At 38.4% G+C, this 18,198-nt stretch overlaps 1 protein-coding gene across 2 annotated transcripts in view; it reads left to right on the top strand.

The window, feature by feature from the left end:
- megf10 (multiple EGF-like-domains 10) overlaps nt 1–18,198 on the top strand; it is a 270,730-nt gene that overhangs the window by 220,442 nt on the left and 32,090 nt on the right. For both annotated transcript variants that reach the window (XM_028805234.2, XM_051929641.1), the window contains exons 10-13: nt 10,488–10,662; nt 11,477–11,597; nt 13,197–13,360; nt 15,335–15,437. In XM_028805234.2, the coding sequence (XP_028661067.2) occupies nt 10,488–10,662; nt 11,477–11,597; nt 13,197–13,360; nt 15,335–15,437 (563 nt within the window). The remainder of the gene's footprint in view (nt 1–10,487; nt 10,663–11,476; nt 11,598–13,196; nt 13,361–15,334; nt 15,438–18,198) is intronic.

Consider the following 18,198-nt stretch of genomic DNA (forward strand, 5'->3'; position numbering starts at 1 on the left):
CATTGACCTAAAGTGCAATTCAGCCATTAAAGCAGGAAAGGATAAATAAATGGAACATGGGTGCTTGAAAGAAGTCATTGGCTGCCAGTATGAGTTCTTGAGTTCAGATTCAGACATTTGTATATGAAAATTGACAGATCAAAGTAAGCAGCAGGCAAACTGAGCAGAAAAACGTAGGGGCAAGTATTGCATCAAAATGTTTTTATCTGTTCTAGGAGAACATTCAATAAGAGCAATTTCCACAAATACATATAACACAGCGGAGGAGCTCCTGTGGTGTCCTTTCTCCCTGAGAATGAAGCTGACGCCAGACATATTTAAAACAGAGCACACAATAAATGCATAAATTAAGATAAAGCACAAATACACAGATGTCATTCCACTCTGTTATCTTCTGGGCCTACCTAAATAGGTCTTGAACCCTTGCCTACAATACTAAGTATCACAAAGAGCTCACTTTCTCACCTCCCATTTTTCTTTCTCTCCTCCTCCTCCAATGATGCATTGCCCAAAACTGTCAGCAGTTCTCAACAATGGTCTTCATTTCAATGATCTTTGCAAGTCAGAGGCAGACACAGTGTGCTCCCGTTGTGTAGTATAACATACCCAGCAGCTCAGTCCGATCAGTGAGTTTCAGTCATGTAATCTAACATCCTCTGGTGATGAGTTCAGCAGCTGCAGTTGTCAAGTTTGACATCTCCACTGACTAGAAGTCATGTAATGTGCGGCGAGTCTAAGTTATAGCTTGGTACCTTTTAAACCACTCATGGAGTCGCTTTCATTGCTAATCTGGAATCACTTTTGAGGTCAATGTCCATCCTTCCTTGCCTATGAGTATACCAAGCTAGATTTCTTTGTAGAGGATTGCCCCATGGGAACCTGAATAAGGCTGTCCCTGTACCACTGACAATGCTTTTAAGGGGCTGAGAGTTTGATGTTGCTTCCATTTGAGGAGACCTTGAGGCTTAGAACTGATCTCTTGCCAGTCTTCACATTTACAACAAGAACCTGGGACCATCTACTGCACAACACCTTATGGAATTGGACTTTCACAATCATTCCTGACCTCTGGTAGCACTCCTATGCTTTGTCTCTTGAGAAAAAACTTTCATGTGTCCTCCCAGATATCAATTGTATCTATTACACTGGAATCCCTGCTAGTTGCCTTCCCAGGACACCTAGTTCATTCATGTACAGTGCATTTTCTGGTAGTGATGGAGATCAGAATGTATTCCAGCAGTATCATACACAAGGGAAGAACAGATTCTGAACAAGATGCCAGTCACATTCACTCAAACAGGGCAAATTTAGCTTTGCTAGTTATCTGAATGTACTTATCTTTAGGATGAGGGAGGAAAGCAAAATACCTGGAGAAAAATCCATGCGCAGATGTCTGAGGAGAAATTGCAGAATCAATGCAGACAGTGGTCATACTAGTCTCCCAGAGCTGTGAGGCAGCCTTTTTATTAACAAACTTATCCATTATACCATGCTGTCTGACAATGGGCTGGGTAGCACGCAGGAGTGCACCATTGAGACAAAACAAATTGAACAAATACCATAAGCACAGTAACAGATTTGCTCAGGGTTCTTTACTTCTTTCCTTTCCTCCAGCTTCAAGCCATACTCCGCTCCCACCAGCGATTATCACTATCTCATCATTATAGTAATTGCATTTGACATTTTGTAAAGCCATTTTTTATTAAAATGTCTAATCTGAAAAGAAGTAGAGCCACCCACAGTGAAGGATCAATGGCAACTGGTACCACATTCCTCAGTCTAAAGGGGCTTGTACCCAGTGTACAAGCATTACTCTGAAGCTTTTCACATAAACATATTTATGCACAGAAGATGTACCTCTTTGAACTGCTTCGTTACAGTTTTTTTTGGAAACTAATGGCTTCAATAACACAGTATCATAGTCAGGCCAGCACAGTGGTGCAGTGGTTAGCACAACTGCAGAATCCTAAGTTTGAATCTCAGGCACAGTTATTCTCTGTATAAAGTCTGCACATTGCTGTTCCATGCATACATGGTGTTTTCTCCATGCAATCCAGTTTTCCTGTTCTTTCCAAAGATTCGCATTAGATTAAATGCAGAGACTCTATATAATGGTGAGTGGACGTGTATGCCTTGCAAAGATTTGGCTTCTATAGCCCTTGGTAAATGTATTAAAAAAATGGAAGGATTGTTATAAAATAACATTCACCCACATAATCCACTTTAATATCACCTAAGCCTATTCAAGCAGTGTGTGCAGTTTCATATATGTTCACACACACATATCTTCACACAATGCCAAATAGCTTAAGAAATGTATCTTTGGGAATATGGAAAGAAAACTAGGATCAGGAGAAAAACCCATACAGGAAGAATGTGCAGACCCCTTGGAGATGGGAACTAGGCACAGGGTTTATAGTAGTAGGACTGTATCAATGAAGCATCAGCACCACCCTTGGATTAGTATAACTGCCCAAGTATGGTTTTATCAGAAGATACTTAACTAAAGAAATTTTTATTGTTAAGCAAAGCTTCATTTTATCAATTTTTAAACCACATTTAATCATGCAATCATTTGCCCTTGCTCAATATCCAATATTATACTTCCTAATTTTCTAATATTTATTACTAGCATAGTGAAATGGCAGTTTATTAAAATGGGTTTAACGGTATAATGGTAAATTTATCTGTTTCGATCATATTGTGTTCTTACAAACCTCTGTTCACCAGATATGCCTTACATCCCTTGTTCTTTGTACATTTTGTTGCATTCCAGCCCCGTTATGGGCTCCAGATGATGTGACACCCAGACACAGACAAACAACACATGGTTTGCTATTAGCCACTTGCCTTTCTTCATCGGACATTCTCGCCCTCTTGTGGATGCCCCACAGAATTACACCCAGGCAAAGTCGTCTTATCACTTTACTTATAGAGAGATATTTGAAGCATAAACATTTGAGATTCTGCCACATGAGATCCATACACAATTTAACTTGAACCAAATTTGATACAGACTTAAACTTGAAACTTCCTAAAGTGTCCCTGTTCAACTGGATCATGCCACTATTAAGATTCATTCACTTTGAGAATAAATGTGCCCCATTTAGCGTTTAAGAAAAAGTCGGTAAAAGTAAAAGTGACTACCAGGGGTAAAAGATCAGCTGTGTTTTGTATTGGACATTTGACTTTTCATTTTTTTTGCAGTTAGCAGAATCTCATTTGCGAACACAGATGCCCTTATAATAGGCAGACAACTACAAATACAGCACTGTACTGGTTCTTGAAGGTCAAATGTCCAGGCACAGCTGACGATGACCATTTGTTATGTGTGCAGACAGCTGCTTGTTCCCTCTTTCAATGGTGCTGCTGTGTCAGGTAGAACAGCTGCATAAACTGCAGGTACTAAGGCCTACAATTGTTGTAGGATAAATCAAATCTTGACTGATTTTTATTTCTGTCTAAACTGTGATAATTTAAATGAAATTAAAAAATTACAAAAAACAAGGATATGAGTTCTTGTAATGGAATTTTCTGAAACTAGACTTTCAACCTTGTGGGGAACTGATGAAGGTGGTTTAAATAAGTTGACTAACCTCAAATACTATCATTGGCATGGAAACTGGGGTCCTAAGGGTTTGGAGCCCCCAATGTATGATAAAAAAAGTCAGCTTTTACATAACACAGAATGATGCATAGTCAAGTATCACTACCATTTACAGTATGATCAAAGAAATGGAACGCCCTCAATGGAAGTCACTTCCCAAATCACTGCATTTTTTTAAGGCTCTGTAAATGACAATTAGGTCATACTGAGGTATAGTGCTGGATCAGTACTAAAATTTTGACTTTTTTATTGATACCAGCTTTTGGAACACAGTACCAGTACCAAAATAATGCTGAAGCAAATAATGGATAACTCCCCCACTCCCCCAGTCTCACAACTGCTTTGTTCACCCAGTCTGCAAAGACACACACCTCTCAGTTCCACCACATAGTCACCCATGGGAGGGTGGCACACTTCCCCACTGGATCCTCCTGCTAGGACTTTTATTATATATAAATATTGTAAGCAAACAGACAAAACAGCATAAAGTTTTGGGGCACCACATGGCAAACCATATATAATTGTTTGAAAGGAATAAAATAAAATATGTTTTAACAAGTGTTAACGTCTTCGCAGATGTGAGTCCAGCTGTAACTGACTTAAGATGGCGGATCTTCCAGCTTTGAGGACTTCCAGAAGGCAAGTCCAGGTGGATAAACAACGGAAGTGATGTTGGTGGTGGTAAAGCCATCAGTCTTCTGGTCTGCAGACAGAGGGGTGGGGTATTGCCATTACAAGAGCCTTGACATTTCCCCTATGCACATGTGCAAGACAGTATATACATTCAAAGAGCAGGGTTGTACCCTTTGGAGTTCCGATCACGATAACAAACAACTGAGTGTGAAGTGCATGAAAACTACCATTACATTTATTTATTTGGCTGACACTTTTATCCAAGGCAACATACTACATTGTACGCCCATGCTGTAAAAAGCCCAGGGTCCTAGAAACTATTGAAATCGTCAGGAAAAAAAAATTGAAATGTAGAGATGTCAGGTAATTGAAAGGAATTACTCTGGGCATTTCTCTTCTAGGAGCTTTCATTTTGCCGACGTGCTCGCCTCGCTTGTGTATTAGCAGCGGGAGAAAAAGTAAAAGGGACATCGTTTTGCTGATGTGCTCGTCACGCTTCTGTAATAGCGGGTAAGCGAGTGACTCTCTCTTCGGATGTTTTATTTTGCCAACGTGCTGGCATGCTTGCGTATCCCCGGAGGTGGAGCCCTTAGCCCAACTCCACCTCTCACTTCCAGGCCGGACAGACACACATACTTCCACGCGTAGACGTTTATATATAAGATTGGTTACATTTCTTTTGGTTTTCCAATTGGAGCACAGGCAGGTCAATTGTCTTGCTCATAGTATAATCCGATCCATTCATCCAATTTTTAAACCTTTTTCATTTTAACGTTTATAGGCAGCTAGAGCCTATCTTAGAAGCATGAAGTGCAAGACAGGAAGCAACTCGGCATAGAAAAGCAGTCTAATTCTCCTTCACACAGGAGCAATTTAAAGTCACCAATTAGTCTAACTCATGAGATATGAAACAAGACCAGCAAGCTAATGGAAAACTCACATGGACACCAGCAAAATGTGCAAATATTGTGTATGCAGTTGACAGACTCAGAATCAAACTATGGAAGTTAAGACAAAGAAAAAGCACAGTACCACACTCCCAGAATTTAAATTTGTGACAAAATTGTACTGGTGTGACTTATCTTTAGTGTCACAGATCTACAGTAACAGCTACAGCAAAATATTTTCTAATAGTGGTTGCTGTAATTGGCATTTTTGTTCATTTTTTATGGGCTATTTGGTTTGTGTATTAGGATTTGACAAAGATAGGACTGACTATTTGCTTATGAACTTAAGATCGGTTTCTGACTCATGTTTCATCTTCTGATCCTTATGTAAAAAAGATCTCTGAAGGCAGTTACAACTGACATTTGAAGTGTTCATAACAGGTGTACTGATTTACTTCATGAGGAAGAAGTACATAATAAACAAGAACAATTCCATCAAATATTTGAAATATTAAAATGCCTGCCTCAGTTTAAATGTTTAAAGGGTAATGATTTCAATTGTAATAGACCTGATGTCTACAGAGAACTAGATCACTAATAAAGGATCAACAATCAAAAATTACATCATAATAATCACTTACTTTTATATGGTCTAAAATGATACCTGCTTGTAATTTGTCATTTTTAACCTTCTGGGAATGGCCCTTAAAGGGCTAGGACATAATAAAGAAGTGAATATCAAAAATATAATTATATTCATAATCAGCAACCTTGAAATACCATAAAACAGCACTCCATATATATATGTATACTGTATATATTACCAAGGGGCGGCACGGTGGTGCAGTGGGTAGTGCTGCTGCCTCGCAGTTGGGAGATCTGGGGACCCGGGTTCACTTCCCGGGTCCTCCCTGCGTGGAGTTTGCATGTTCTCCCCGTTTCTGCGTGGGTTTCCACCGGGGGCTCCGGTTTCCTCCCACAGTCCAAAGACATGCAGGTTAGGTGGATTGGCGATTCTAAATTGGCCCTAGTGTGTGCTTGGTGTGTGGGTGTGTTTGTGTGTGTCCTGCGGTGGGTTGGCACCCTGCCCGGGATTGGTTCCCTGCCTTGTGCCCTGTGTTGGCTGGGATTGGCTCCAGCAGACCCCCGTGACCCTGTGTTCGGATTCAGCGGGTTGGAAAATGGATGGATGGATATATTACCAATCCCTATTTTTTCAAAGTTTTGCAAAAAGAAGTAACTTTGGCCCTTTGTATCCCATTGGGGTAAACCCCTGGGGTTGTTTGATATGGCATGCACAATTTCAAATCCTTCTGATCATTTTTGCTGAGGACACCTATTGTTTTACTCCTTAGTGTAAGGGAGTAATATTCTGCACAAAATATAATCTGAAAATGGTCTAAAAATCGGGGTTTTTTGAGTCTAGAGAGCAAATAACAGGAGAGAACCCCAAAAAACTTGACATCAAGATGAGTCAAAAAGTATTTCATATGTGGGGATATTCTCTTATCGGTGAGTCACAAGGGACTGAACAAAACCATTTCAAACCATTTATAAGTAATTCTTATGGACACAATTAAAGACAGGATGAGGCAATCCATTTGAAGTGCAAGTGTTTTACTGAACAATAAACATGGCATATGTAGTAGAAAATGTGTTCCACTAATAGGTAGAGGCATCCTATGCAACATTAATTCCTGCCTTTCACTTGACACTGTTACGGCAGGTTCTGGACCTACTTCAATCTTAGTCAGATTAGGCAGGTTTCACAATGTAATCGAAAATGATGCAGACTGCCTTCGTTAATGATTATAAAATGATGTGTGCATTATTCTTAATATGTTTTAAAGCTAAAATGTAATATTGAATATCTATATTAGTTGTTTTTATCGGAGTATAGCACACGGTAAATGTATGCTATTTTTATTTGTGTGAAGATCTTTGGTGGCAGAGTTGTGTACTAAAAGACTTAGAGAAGGTAATTTGTGTGGGTGTGATGGGTTGGTGAAGTAATCTAAACTCTGACACAAGTAAAAGCAAATGCATTCCAGACCTTAATGCAAATATATTAGTCCACTTAGCTGTGACTTGAACATCAAATCCCTTTTATGGCTTTAAAATTGGGTGGGGTAGCTTAGTGGTTAAAGTTTCGGTCTTACAAGACCCAGGTTCAGTTCTAACCTCAGGGCTTTGAATGTTCTTTGTGGCTTTTTTCATCTGGTTGTTCTTTTAATATAAAATTACAAATAAACCTCAATTACTTTGAAAAAGAGGTTGGTAGTTGCCATATGATTCTTCTTTTTTACCTAAGATCAAACTTCTTTTTTACTTGTTTTATTATGTTGTTGATGTTCAGGTTTAGCCTGTGATTATTGCAGCTTCATTTCATACTGATGCATCATTGTTGGTAATCAGCCCAGTTCCCTGAAATCTGACTGATAACCTTCAAAAATATACTGAATTAAATATGAGGCAAGCTGAGAAATAATAATTTTTCAATACATTGGATAGAAATGTCAATTTAGATATGTGCCTAAAATTATTTGGAATTGAGGGATCTAGATTAGGCTTTTTAATATGAGATGCCACTACAGCATGCTTAAAATAAGAAGAAACAGTACTATTGACTAAGCAGCTATTGATTATTGAGAGAATATTTAGCACTACTGTTTCCATTACATCTATTGAAAATTGTGTGTCCATCAGTGTCCATTGAGCTGGTGGTTGGCTTCATTAAGAATTAAATTATAGGTGTACTCCAGTACAAAGGGCAGGAGTACTTTTACTTTTTTACTTTTATTAGTTATTTGACAAATGCACCTGTTCCTGTTCATAAATTCATAGATGCACTTTATTTGTCCCCAAGGTGGGACATTAGAACTACTACTAATATTCTACAATATAACTCGGGTCTGATGTGGCAAAAGGTGTCCAACATTTGGTGTATTTGGCAATATTAGGTTACAAAAGATTTCAAAAACATTCACTGTGGTCCATTTTTATGAAGGTAGTCCTTCTGCTGCAATTTTCTGTGACTAACTGTGGCATAAGGAAACATTATTTGTCATTGTTCAGCTTTCATTGCAAATCTTTTACTGACTCTTTCCACAGAACTGGATGTTGGACATGACTCCATGAGCTCCATAACCTGATGAAGTGTCTGAGTAAATTATAAAACTATTTAAAACTAGGGGGCTCTGCCCCCTGCTCGCTTCGCTCACCCACCCCTGGGTTTGGTTTACCGGATATACAATTTAAAGAGATTGTTATTTTCATGGGAATTGTTACACATGCATCATTTTCACTTTTACTTTAAAACTTTTGTAAAAACAATATTTGGAATTAACGTTTCTTCGAGATCGCATTGAATTCTGATTCCATGTTTAGACTTACATCGTGACAACGTAATGTATGCCTGTGAGTGAATATCATTTCTTTCTCTCTAATAAATAAAATGACTTTCTCGAATGTTTGTCCATGCTTTTTCTTCTTTGCTTTGTCATTGACGTGTCATCTAGAATGTATAAGATTATTGTCCTGATAAAATTTATAACAGCTGAGAGCACAGGAAGTGTGTCTGACAGAAGCATTCACACGACTGAGATTAGATGACCTTGGTCTTGTTTGAAAATAGTTGTAAGTAGGGCGTGACTTGAAAGAATCTCATTTTAAAAGTCTCCGTCTCACGGGACTTCATACTGCAACAATGTTTTTGGAATCTTTTAATTCTCGCTGGCAACATGAATTAGACAATCTACAAGTCTCCGACTTAAAGTTTAAATCCAAACAATATATTCGATCTCTTTTCACTATTCTGTTATTTCACTGAGTAATAATTTCCGTTTGCTTGCGCTAATGCAATCTTTCCTATCCTTTTTTTGAGACTTTGAAATTTTCGTACTTCCATTATCTCCAACCTGCTGTGCATGCATACCACAGCAACATTTTTGAATTCTTTAGGACGTTCTACTTTGTCATCTACTCTTTGTCGTTTATTTCTGGCCCCGGTCGTGGTTAAATCTCTTTCTTGCAGGACGTATAACACTGCTCACGTTGTGTAGGGGGGGCTGAACGCATGCTAAGGAGATGCAGTCGGATCAGCTGCTGTCTTGCTGCTACTGCTGGCAAGCTGCATGTTCTGCTTGTCGTGCTGCGCGTCAATCATTTAAATGCCTGTACAGCAGCTGTCCTTTTGCCATTTCGCGTCTCTGCTGTTCACGTTGTGAAGTGGGGTCTGAACACACGCTAAGGAGATGCAGTCGGATCATCTGCTGGCTTGCTGCTGCTGCTGGCAAGCTGTGTTTTCTGCTTGTCACGCTGCACGTCGATCATTTAAAAACCTGTACAGTAGCTGTCCTTTTGTCTCACTACATTGTCCTGCGTGACGTCAAAGTGTCTTCCGAGATCACGTCTCATCTCCCTCCCAATATTTTTTTTTTTTTTATAATAGAGAGATGTATAAAATATTATCATTTATAATATATTATGGCATCAAGTAGTGGAGGCTTTAATATTTCAAAGATTTGTAAGATCACATAAAGTCAATCATTACAAAATACTATAGTGTAGCTTTTGCTTTGGGTGGAAAAATGTTTTGCACTGTCACATCACAGGTACAGGATACTTGGTTTAAATCCCTCGGCTAGTTGTTTTCCATATGGAGTTTACAATCACCATGTCTGTATAGGTTAGTCTTCTGCTACTCTGGTTTTCCTCACACACCCCAAAGATGTCCGTGCTTAACTGGCAATTCTGAAATTGGCTTTGTCTAAGTGTGCAAGGAACAACCATAGAAGGAAGGGGTTTGATTCCATCACAGAACCCATATCCCTTCCTTCTATGGTTATTCGTTGCCTTCTGCCTGATGCTTCCAGGTTAAGCTTGAATCTCCAATGGCCCAGAATTAGATTAAAGGTTATTATTATTATTTTTTTGCTTTTTAAGAACTATATATAGTACTGTTAGGATTTTGTTTTCTTTAACATTAATGAGACAGAAGTATATTTTCAGACATAGTTACATTAACACAGCTTTTTTTTAATATTCATATATTCTTTTTAAAATGTATATGTGGCTTTATGTGAACCTAACACTAGATTTTAAACACTTCTTGTTAAGTTTATATTGGCACTTTGTTCAGAATATTCTCTTTTTTATTGTTGAGATACTTTGCTGTAAGTTGAAAGACTTCATCACGTTCAGTCCGTTTAACAGTGCCATATGAAGCTGTGGACTTAATTATCTGACTTAAAACTATCACATTTCTGTCTAACACTAATGCTGCCTGTTAAGATGATTTGTGATCATTGATGTCTCTAGAGTCTCAAACATTAAATCTTTTGTTTATCCTTTTCTACCAGCTGTCATCCCATGTCTGGGGAATGCTCCTGCAAGCCTGGATGGGCTGGACTTTACTGCAATGAAACATGTGCTCCTGGCTTTTATGGTGAATCCTGTCAACAAATTTGTAACTGTCAGAATGGAGCTGACTGCCACAGTGTCACAGGAGAGTGTATTTGTGCCCCTGGCTTTAAGGTACATCACCTCTTATTTCATATGTGGCTTAATCGGTGTAGGTCTTTGAGCAAAATTTTTTCAGTACAATTTGACAAAGTTGACATTTCTAAAAAAAAAGTGAATTACTTGTTGGATGATTTCTGCTTGCTTCTAAATTACTGCAGTACACAGATGAGTATTTATTTTGACAAACATAACTAGAAATGTGTTAATACTTGCATCTTTAGGGAACACAACTGTTGGTATAAGGTTTTATCTTCAAATGTGTTATAATCCGTTAGTGTTGCAGGTTTCAAGCTGTCTCCTCAGCTGTTGTAAGTGTGTTAAAATTGTGATCACAGCCCAAATCTCAGTCACACAAACAGAAGGGTCAACATTTAGGCCCAGGTTTTGATTCACAGTATACATTGAGTTGGAGGAAAAAAACAGCCACAGTAATATGGGCTGTAGAACTGAATGCAAGAAATGTTGTTTGTTTCACTAATAAATAATAATTAAACTGCAATTATTAACTTTTAACTGGCGGTGGTAGAAAACAAATTGCACAATTCATCAATTTCTTTTTCATCAGCTTTCTAGTTCATCATGAGACCCAGAAAGCACACATATACTGTATGTCCTCACTCCATAGCTCACACTTTCACAGACAACTCCTTATATGAGGGCTGTGTGGCAGTATGGTAGGGTTAACACCAACCTGCTCTTAACTCCAAATCTTTGGAAGACCTGAGGTTAATTTCCATGCGTTTTGGTATTTTTCTATCATGGTTAACAGATGTTTATTAATAACAATAACCAAGAATGATCATGCCTTTAATGACATTGTCTTTAGGGCCCAGACTGTTCTCAAGCTTGTTCAGAAGGGACTCATGGTGTTAACTGCTCTTCGGTTTGTAACTGCAAGAATAGTGGAGTGTGCTCTCCTGTGGACGGCTCATGCACTTGTAAAGCAGGTATGGCTCAATGACTGAAATGCAGAATAAAAAGATTTTTTAGTGACTATGCTAGAATGTCTTCTTTAATGGTTATATAAGATGATGACACATGACTATTAAATAGCTGCAAATTTTTAAAAACTGCATATTGTAGAAAATATTAGTGCAGATTAATATCTCAAAAGGTAATAAAATCAGAAATTAACTAAAATCATATTGTATTTGATGAATATGCTGAGGTAAATAAACATAAAGAAGTTCAGACTAACATATTATTACTACATGTACACTCCCTGAGCAATTGTTAGGAACATCGTACACCTGCTTTTCCATGTAATTATCTAATCACCCAATCATGTTGCAGCAGCAGAATGCATAAATTATGCAGATACTGGTCAGAAGCTTCAGTTAACATTCATATCAAATACCAGAATGCAGGAAAATGTAATCTCAGTGATTTTGACCGTGGTATGATTATTGGTGCTAGGTGAGCTGATTTAAGTATTTCTGTATTTGCAGATCTCCTGAGGTTTTCAAACACTATAATCTCTTAGATAGGTGTAAAAAACAAAAAGAAAAACACCCAGTGATCAGCAGTTCTGTAGATGGCAATGCCTTGTTGATGAGAAAGGAAAGGAATGTCCAACTGGTTTGAACTGAGGGAAAGGATATAGCAGCTCAGATAACCACTCTGTACAACTGTGGAGAGAAGAAAGGGATCTCAAAATGCACAACACATTGAGCCTTGAGGTGGATGGGCTATAGCAGCAGAACACCATGTTGGATTCTGCTCCTGTCAGCCAAAAACAGAATGCTGAGGCCTCAATGGGCACAAGCTCTCCAAAACTGGACAGTTAAAAACTAGAATAATGTACCCTGATCTGATGAATCTTGATTTTTGCTAAGGCACAGAGATGGTAACATCAGTATTTGGTGCCAATGGCAAGAATTCATGCACCCAAACTGCCTTGTGTCAATAGTCCAGGCTGCTGGTGGTGGTGTAATGGTGAGGGGAATGTTTCCTTGGCATACTTTGGACCTGTTAATACCAGTCAATTATCACTTGAATGCCATGACCTATTTGAGTATTGTTGCTGACCATATGCATTCTTTCACGGCCACAATTTACCCATCTTCGAGTGGCTATTTCCAGTATGATAATATACCATGTCTCAAAGTAAAAGTCATCTCAGACTAGTTTGTCCCAGTATCAATTTGATGCTACACAACTCGTTCTAATGAAAACATGTGAAAGTTGTTTCTTGTCAATAGCTTTATGTTTGGATCTAAAATACTTTCACTCTCCTTTTAGCTAAAGAATTCTGTCACATTTATACCACACTGTGCCAGTCTTAAACAGGCTGTTACTTAATTAATCATAAATATAACAACAGGGCCGTGTTATGTTTAAAAGACAAAGCCTATTGATAATTCATTTAAATAAATGAGCTTAAAATTAAAATTCATTCAAGCCTAACTTTCTAAAAATACATCATCATGTTGAATGTGTTTTTTTTCCTATATGGTATAGTACTATGCTTATTATTATGATACATTCATCCAGCACTGCTGTTTAATATTTTTAATTTTTTTTGTTGATTTTTATTGGATTTGTAGGTTGGCATGGAGTTGACTGTTCAATAAATTGTCCAAGTGGCACCTGGGGTCTTGGCTGCAATGTCACCTGTATGTGTGCAAATGGAGGAGCCTGTGATGCTCTTAGTGGAATTTGCACCTGCGCCCCGGGATGGCGAGGAGAGAAATGTGAACTTCATTGTCAGGTAGGAATCAAATGAGAATCAGATCGATGGTAATTTTTGTTTCCAAGTAGTACAGTAATCCCTCCTCCATCGCGGGGGTTGCGTTCCAGAGCCACCCGCGAAATAGGAAAATCCGCGAAGTAGAAACCATATGTTTATATGGTTATTTTTAGAATGTCATGCTTGGGTCACAGATTTGCGCAGAAACACAGGAGGTTGTAGAGAGACAGGAACGTTATTCAAACACTGCAAACAAACATTTGTCTCTTTTTCAAAAGTTTAAACTGTGCTCCATGACAAGACAGAGATGACAGTTCTGTCTCACAATTAAAAGAATGCAAACATATCTTCCTTTTCAAAGGAGTGCAAAGCAAGCAGTCAAAAAAAAAATCAATAGGGCTTTTTGGCTTTTAAGTATGCGAAGCACCGCCGGTACAAAGCTGTTGAAGGCGGCAGCTCACACCCCCTCTGTCAGGAGCAGGAAGAGAGATAGAGAGAGACAGATAAAAAAAATCAATACGTGCCCTTTGAGCTTTTAAGTATGCGAAGCTCCGTGCAGCATGTCCTTCAGGAAGCAGCTGCACACAGCCCCCCTGCTCACACCCCCCTACGTCAGCGCAAGAGAGAGAGAGAGAAAGTAAGCTGGATAGCTTCTCAGCCATCTGCCAATAGCGTCCCTTGTATGAAATCAACTGGGCAAACCAACTGAGGAAGCATGTACCAGAAATTAAAAGACCTATTGTCCGCAGAAACCCGCGAAGCAGCGAAAAATCCGCGATATATATTTAAATATGCTTACATATAAAATCCGCGATGGAGTGAAGCCGCGAAAGGCGAAGCACGATATAGCGAGGGATCACTGTATTCTTCCTGTTCAAAATTAATCATAAAAATGATAGCATACAGTTGAATTCGCAAACCTGTGTATACAGTAAATGTTCATAGTACCAGAGGTGTTTTAGCACCTAAAAACATTCTGCTGGGTCAAATAGACTTAGAAATAACACTTACGTTGTCTGTGTGTGTGTGTGTGAGTGCAAGTGAGAATATGCCAGAGAACTAGAGTTGATCAAGCACTTTAAAAAGTAGCACTTATGAGACCTGCTCCTCTGCTTTAATCCACTGGCCTGTGTGCATGACCCTACCTTAGATCTGCTGAGTTGTGGAATGTGGGTGCAGATGATGTTTCCTTTAACCACCAGTGAGTGGTGTGAGGAAGAGTCAGTTGCGTGAATGGGCAGGCAGAAGACACTGCAGGAAAAAGATTATTAGAACTGCATGAGCAGCAGCAGCAACAGAGGGTGGCTAAGGACAACAACAACAGCATTTATTTCTATTGCACATGTTTATACAAAGAATGTAGCTCAAAGTGCTTTACAAGATGTCAAAGAAAAAATTACAAGAAAAGAAAAACAAATAAGATTAGGGAAGAATAATAATAAATAATAACAGAGAAAAAAATACATATAGCAATAACAATAAATAAATCCATATGATGTTATAAAATAGATATACAGTATAATTAGTAGAAGGGTAGTGTCCTTATATAGAGTATCATACTGTAAGTCATTAAAGATGAGTCCAATGATAAGGTCAGATGGATGGGAGAACAGAAAAAAACATCAACAAAAAAAAAAACTCCAAGACAGGAACGACTACAGTAAACCTTGAGTGACAGACAGACACTGTTTTTACAATGTATCAGGCTAAAAGTACCACTGAAGATAAAATGTTATTAAAGAAATTGCACAAAATGAAAATCTGTTAAAATATTGTCGTAATGTGTAAAAATCAGTAAAAAGAAACAAAAAGCAACAGTGTGGTGATCAAATTAATTTCAAGAGGGGAGATTTCTGACACTCCGAGAATATTTGTGTTATTGTTATGATTTGTTGGCTTCATAAAACTCTAAAACAGGCATTGCCTTCATAAAATCAGCATAGTTCTTAATGTGACTATACATGGATTGAATATATCTTGCTTGGCTCATTTCAGGATGGAACTTATGGAATGGACTGCACTGAGCGCTGTGACTGCAGCCATGCGGATGGATGTCACCCGGCTACTGGCTTCTGCAGATGTCTTGCTGGGTGGACTGGTAAGTGAACAGAGCTTTATTTGCTAAGAGGCCTAGAAATGCTAAGTGGTAAGAAGCTTACTCCCAACCACATATGTGTTCAACAGTACAGCTTCACAGTTCAATAGGGTGATCAGGAAGGAAAAGGAAGGTCATGTCAGGTTGGGAAGCATGCACTGGTACAGCGAAATGTCGCACCCACCACATGACGAAACAGCTCAGGATCATGGTTAGCAAACCCCCATACAGACATGAGGTCCAGTCTCTACAATCCCAGAAATGACCATCTATCTGTTGCAGCCAGGTGTTACGTGGGTGTCCCCTTGGCCTGGTTCAGCTGCTCGGGTCCTCAACAATGAGGATCCTGTGAGCCAGATCAACTTAGGGGAACTGCGCCACATGGTCGTAGTGCCATAACTGCTTCTCCCTCACAATGCAGATAATGTGCCTCATTAGGAACTCCATGAGCAACAGCTCATTCAACACAAAGTCAAATCAATGGTACCCAAGGATTTTCCAAAGAGACACAGTATCGAAGGAGTCCACAGAAAAGCCTCAGTTTGATTTTGTTGGGGCTAGTTGCAGACTGGTTGTTTTGAGTCACTGGATATGTGACACTACACAAATGGAACTCACAGAAGCCTGCCACAACTGACTCAGACTCTCTAAAGTAATGTAAATGAAGCCTGTGCCTGAAAATCGCTGGAAAAATCATGTAATGTGACATGGCCTTAAGATTGTTTGTGGTGATTTTGTACTACTCTTATTATAGTTATGGCTGCAATGCCAAGTGAAATTCCCAGCAACTATGTTGCATTGCAGTAGCATTTTATTTGTTCATAAATGTATGCACCTATCTGATGAATAGTGATTAATATAATTAATCAATGGTGATTAATAAAATATAATTTATATTTGTGCCTTTTTCATCTGCTGCAGTAACCCTGCACTTTCGTTTAAGGTTAACATAGATAGATAGATAGATAGATAGATAGATAGATAGATAGATAGATAGATAGATAGATAGATAGATAGATAGATAGATAGATATCAATATCTATCTATCTATCTATCTATCTATCTATCTATCTATCTATCTATCTATCTATCTATCTATCTATCTATCTATCTATCTATCTATCTATCTATCTATCTATCTATCTATGTTAACCTTGAAAGAAAGTGCAGGGTTACTGCAGCAGATGAAAAAGGCACAAATATAAATTATATTTTATTAATCACCATTGAAACGGCTAAACAGGTGAAAAAGCAAAGCTGTTACCGCCCATATTTCTAAACTGGCCAACCTAATTCAGAAAAAATGGAGTTCACTTAAATATGGGAAGACATGTAATGAAATGAAAGCCAGCAATCACAGTACAGCTCCATCTTAAAGGAACAAACAGCTTAGGTGTGTAGGGTACCCCTTTTGAGGCTACCAAAAAGGCTAGCAGGTGTGCTCAAAATTTGGTGTAGTAAATCTGAATGGACTCATTTCACATAAAACTCTTCACCCCAAATGCTTCATAACAGTGATATGTGACCACCACAGATTAAAGTGTTGATATCCTAGACAAAATTTAATTTTTAGTTTGGATACTGATTGAATGCAGCTAGAGGTACTTGGACTTTGTGAACAAGGCTCTAGGTTTTAAATACATAGGCATTTCTTTAGAACTGCTTAACTGGAGTTTATCATGACTATTGAGCTATTGCCTAGCAACTTTGTGAGGCCTTCAAAGAGCTCTTTGTCCCTGTCCTTGGCATGACATTCCATCACAATACTTCTTATCAGCATCACAATACTCCAAATAGCTCAGTGAATAAAACTTGAGGTTTCACATCATACTGACAAATTGTCTTGGTTTATTATATTACAACAGTAATCACAAAAGTTAGAAATCATAGGATGGACAGCATGAAATGAAATCTTGCATCCCTCAGAAAGCTGAAACGAGAAATTCAGCATTCAGGTCTTGCTGAATTATTACGTAATGGCAGGACTTGTTGCCAGACTTGATCTCTTTTCTCATGAACAGCAGCCGAAATGAATCATTCATCAAGGCAGAGTGGGTACAATGAGGGTTAAGTACTCAAGTGGGTGTTTACTGGGAAGTTATTTGAAAAGGCATTTTTACTAGTAAGGGCTTTAAAAACAAAAATAAGTCTTTTTCTATAAAAACAGATCTCAGCTGATGTTCAAAACTACACATGAGAATAAAAAAAGTAAATAAACAAATCAGTTCTGCAAATACTGGGATCTCGCAGTTTTTTGTGACATTCTTGTACATTTGGAATGCTCTACTGATAGGACCTTTAGTACAGGTATCCTGCCTTGTCACCCTCTCATTGTTATTCTGTGTTTACCATTGCAGTCACACTGCAACCAATTCCTCACAAAATCATTCTGTGTTTTGAGAATCGATAGACAATTCACATTAGGTAAAGAACAGTAATAGATGACCAAATGAATTGATAAGTCTTGTAAAACAAAATACTTGTAATTGTGATTATTCATCAGAAGGATAACTACAGTACTGGAACTACAGAATGCTTTGTAGAAATGTGCGAACATGGCTCATAAAGAGTCATTGATAGCTGTCAAGAAGATGCGGTAGCTCAGTGCTATGCATTAGAATCATTTAAATGGAAAGGGTTTATTTACGATTTACACCCCAATTGAACAGTACTTATAAATTAAAGTCAGAGTAAGTGGAAGTCTGAAGTAATTACTTCAGGAAAGAGGATAACGGTGAGACAAAGACAAAAACAAAAAAGGAAG

The sequence above is a fragment of the Erpetoichthys calabaricus genome, chromosome 7, assembly GCF_900747795.2.
Source record: "Erpetoichthys calabaricus chromosome 7, fErpCal1.3, whole genome shotgun sequence".
In the NCBI taxonomy this organism is placed as follows: domain Eukaryota; kingdom Metazoa; phylum Chordata; class Cladistia; order Polypteriformes; family Polypteridae; genus Erpetoichthys; species Erpetoichthys calabaricus.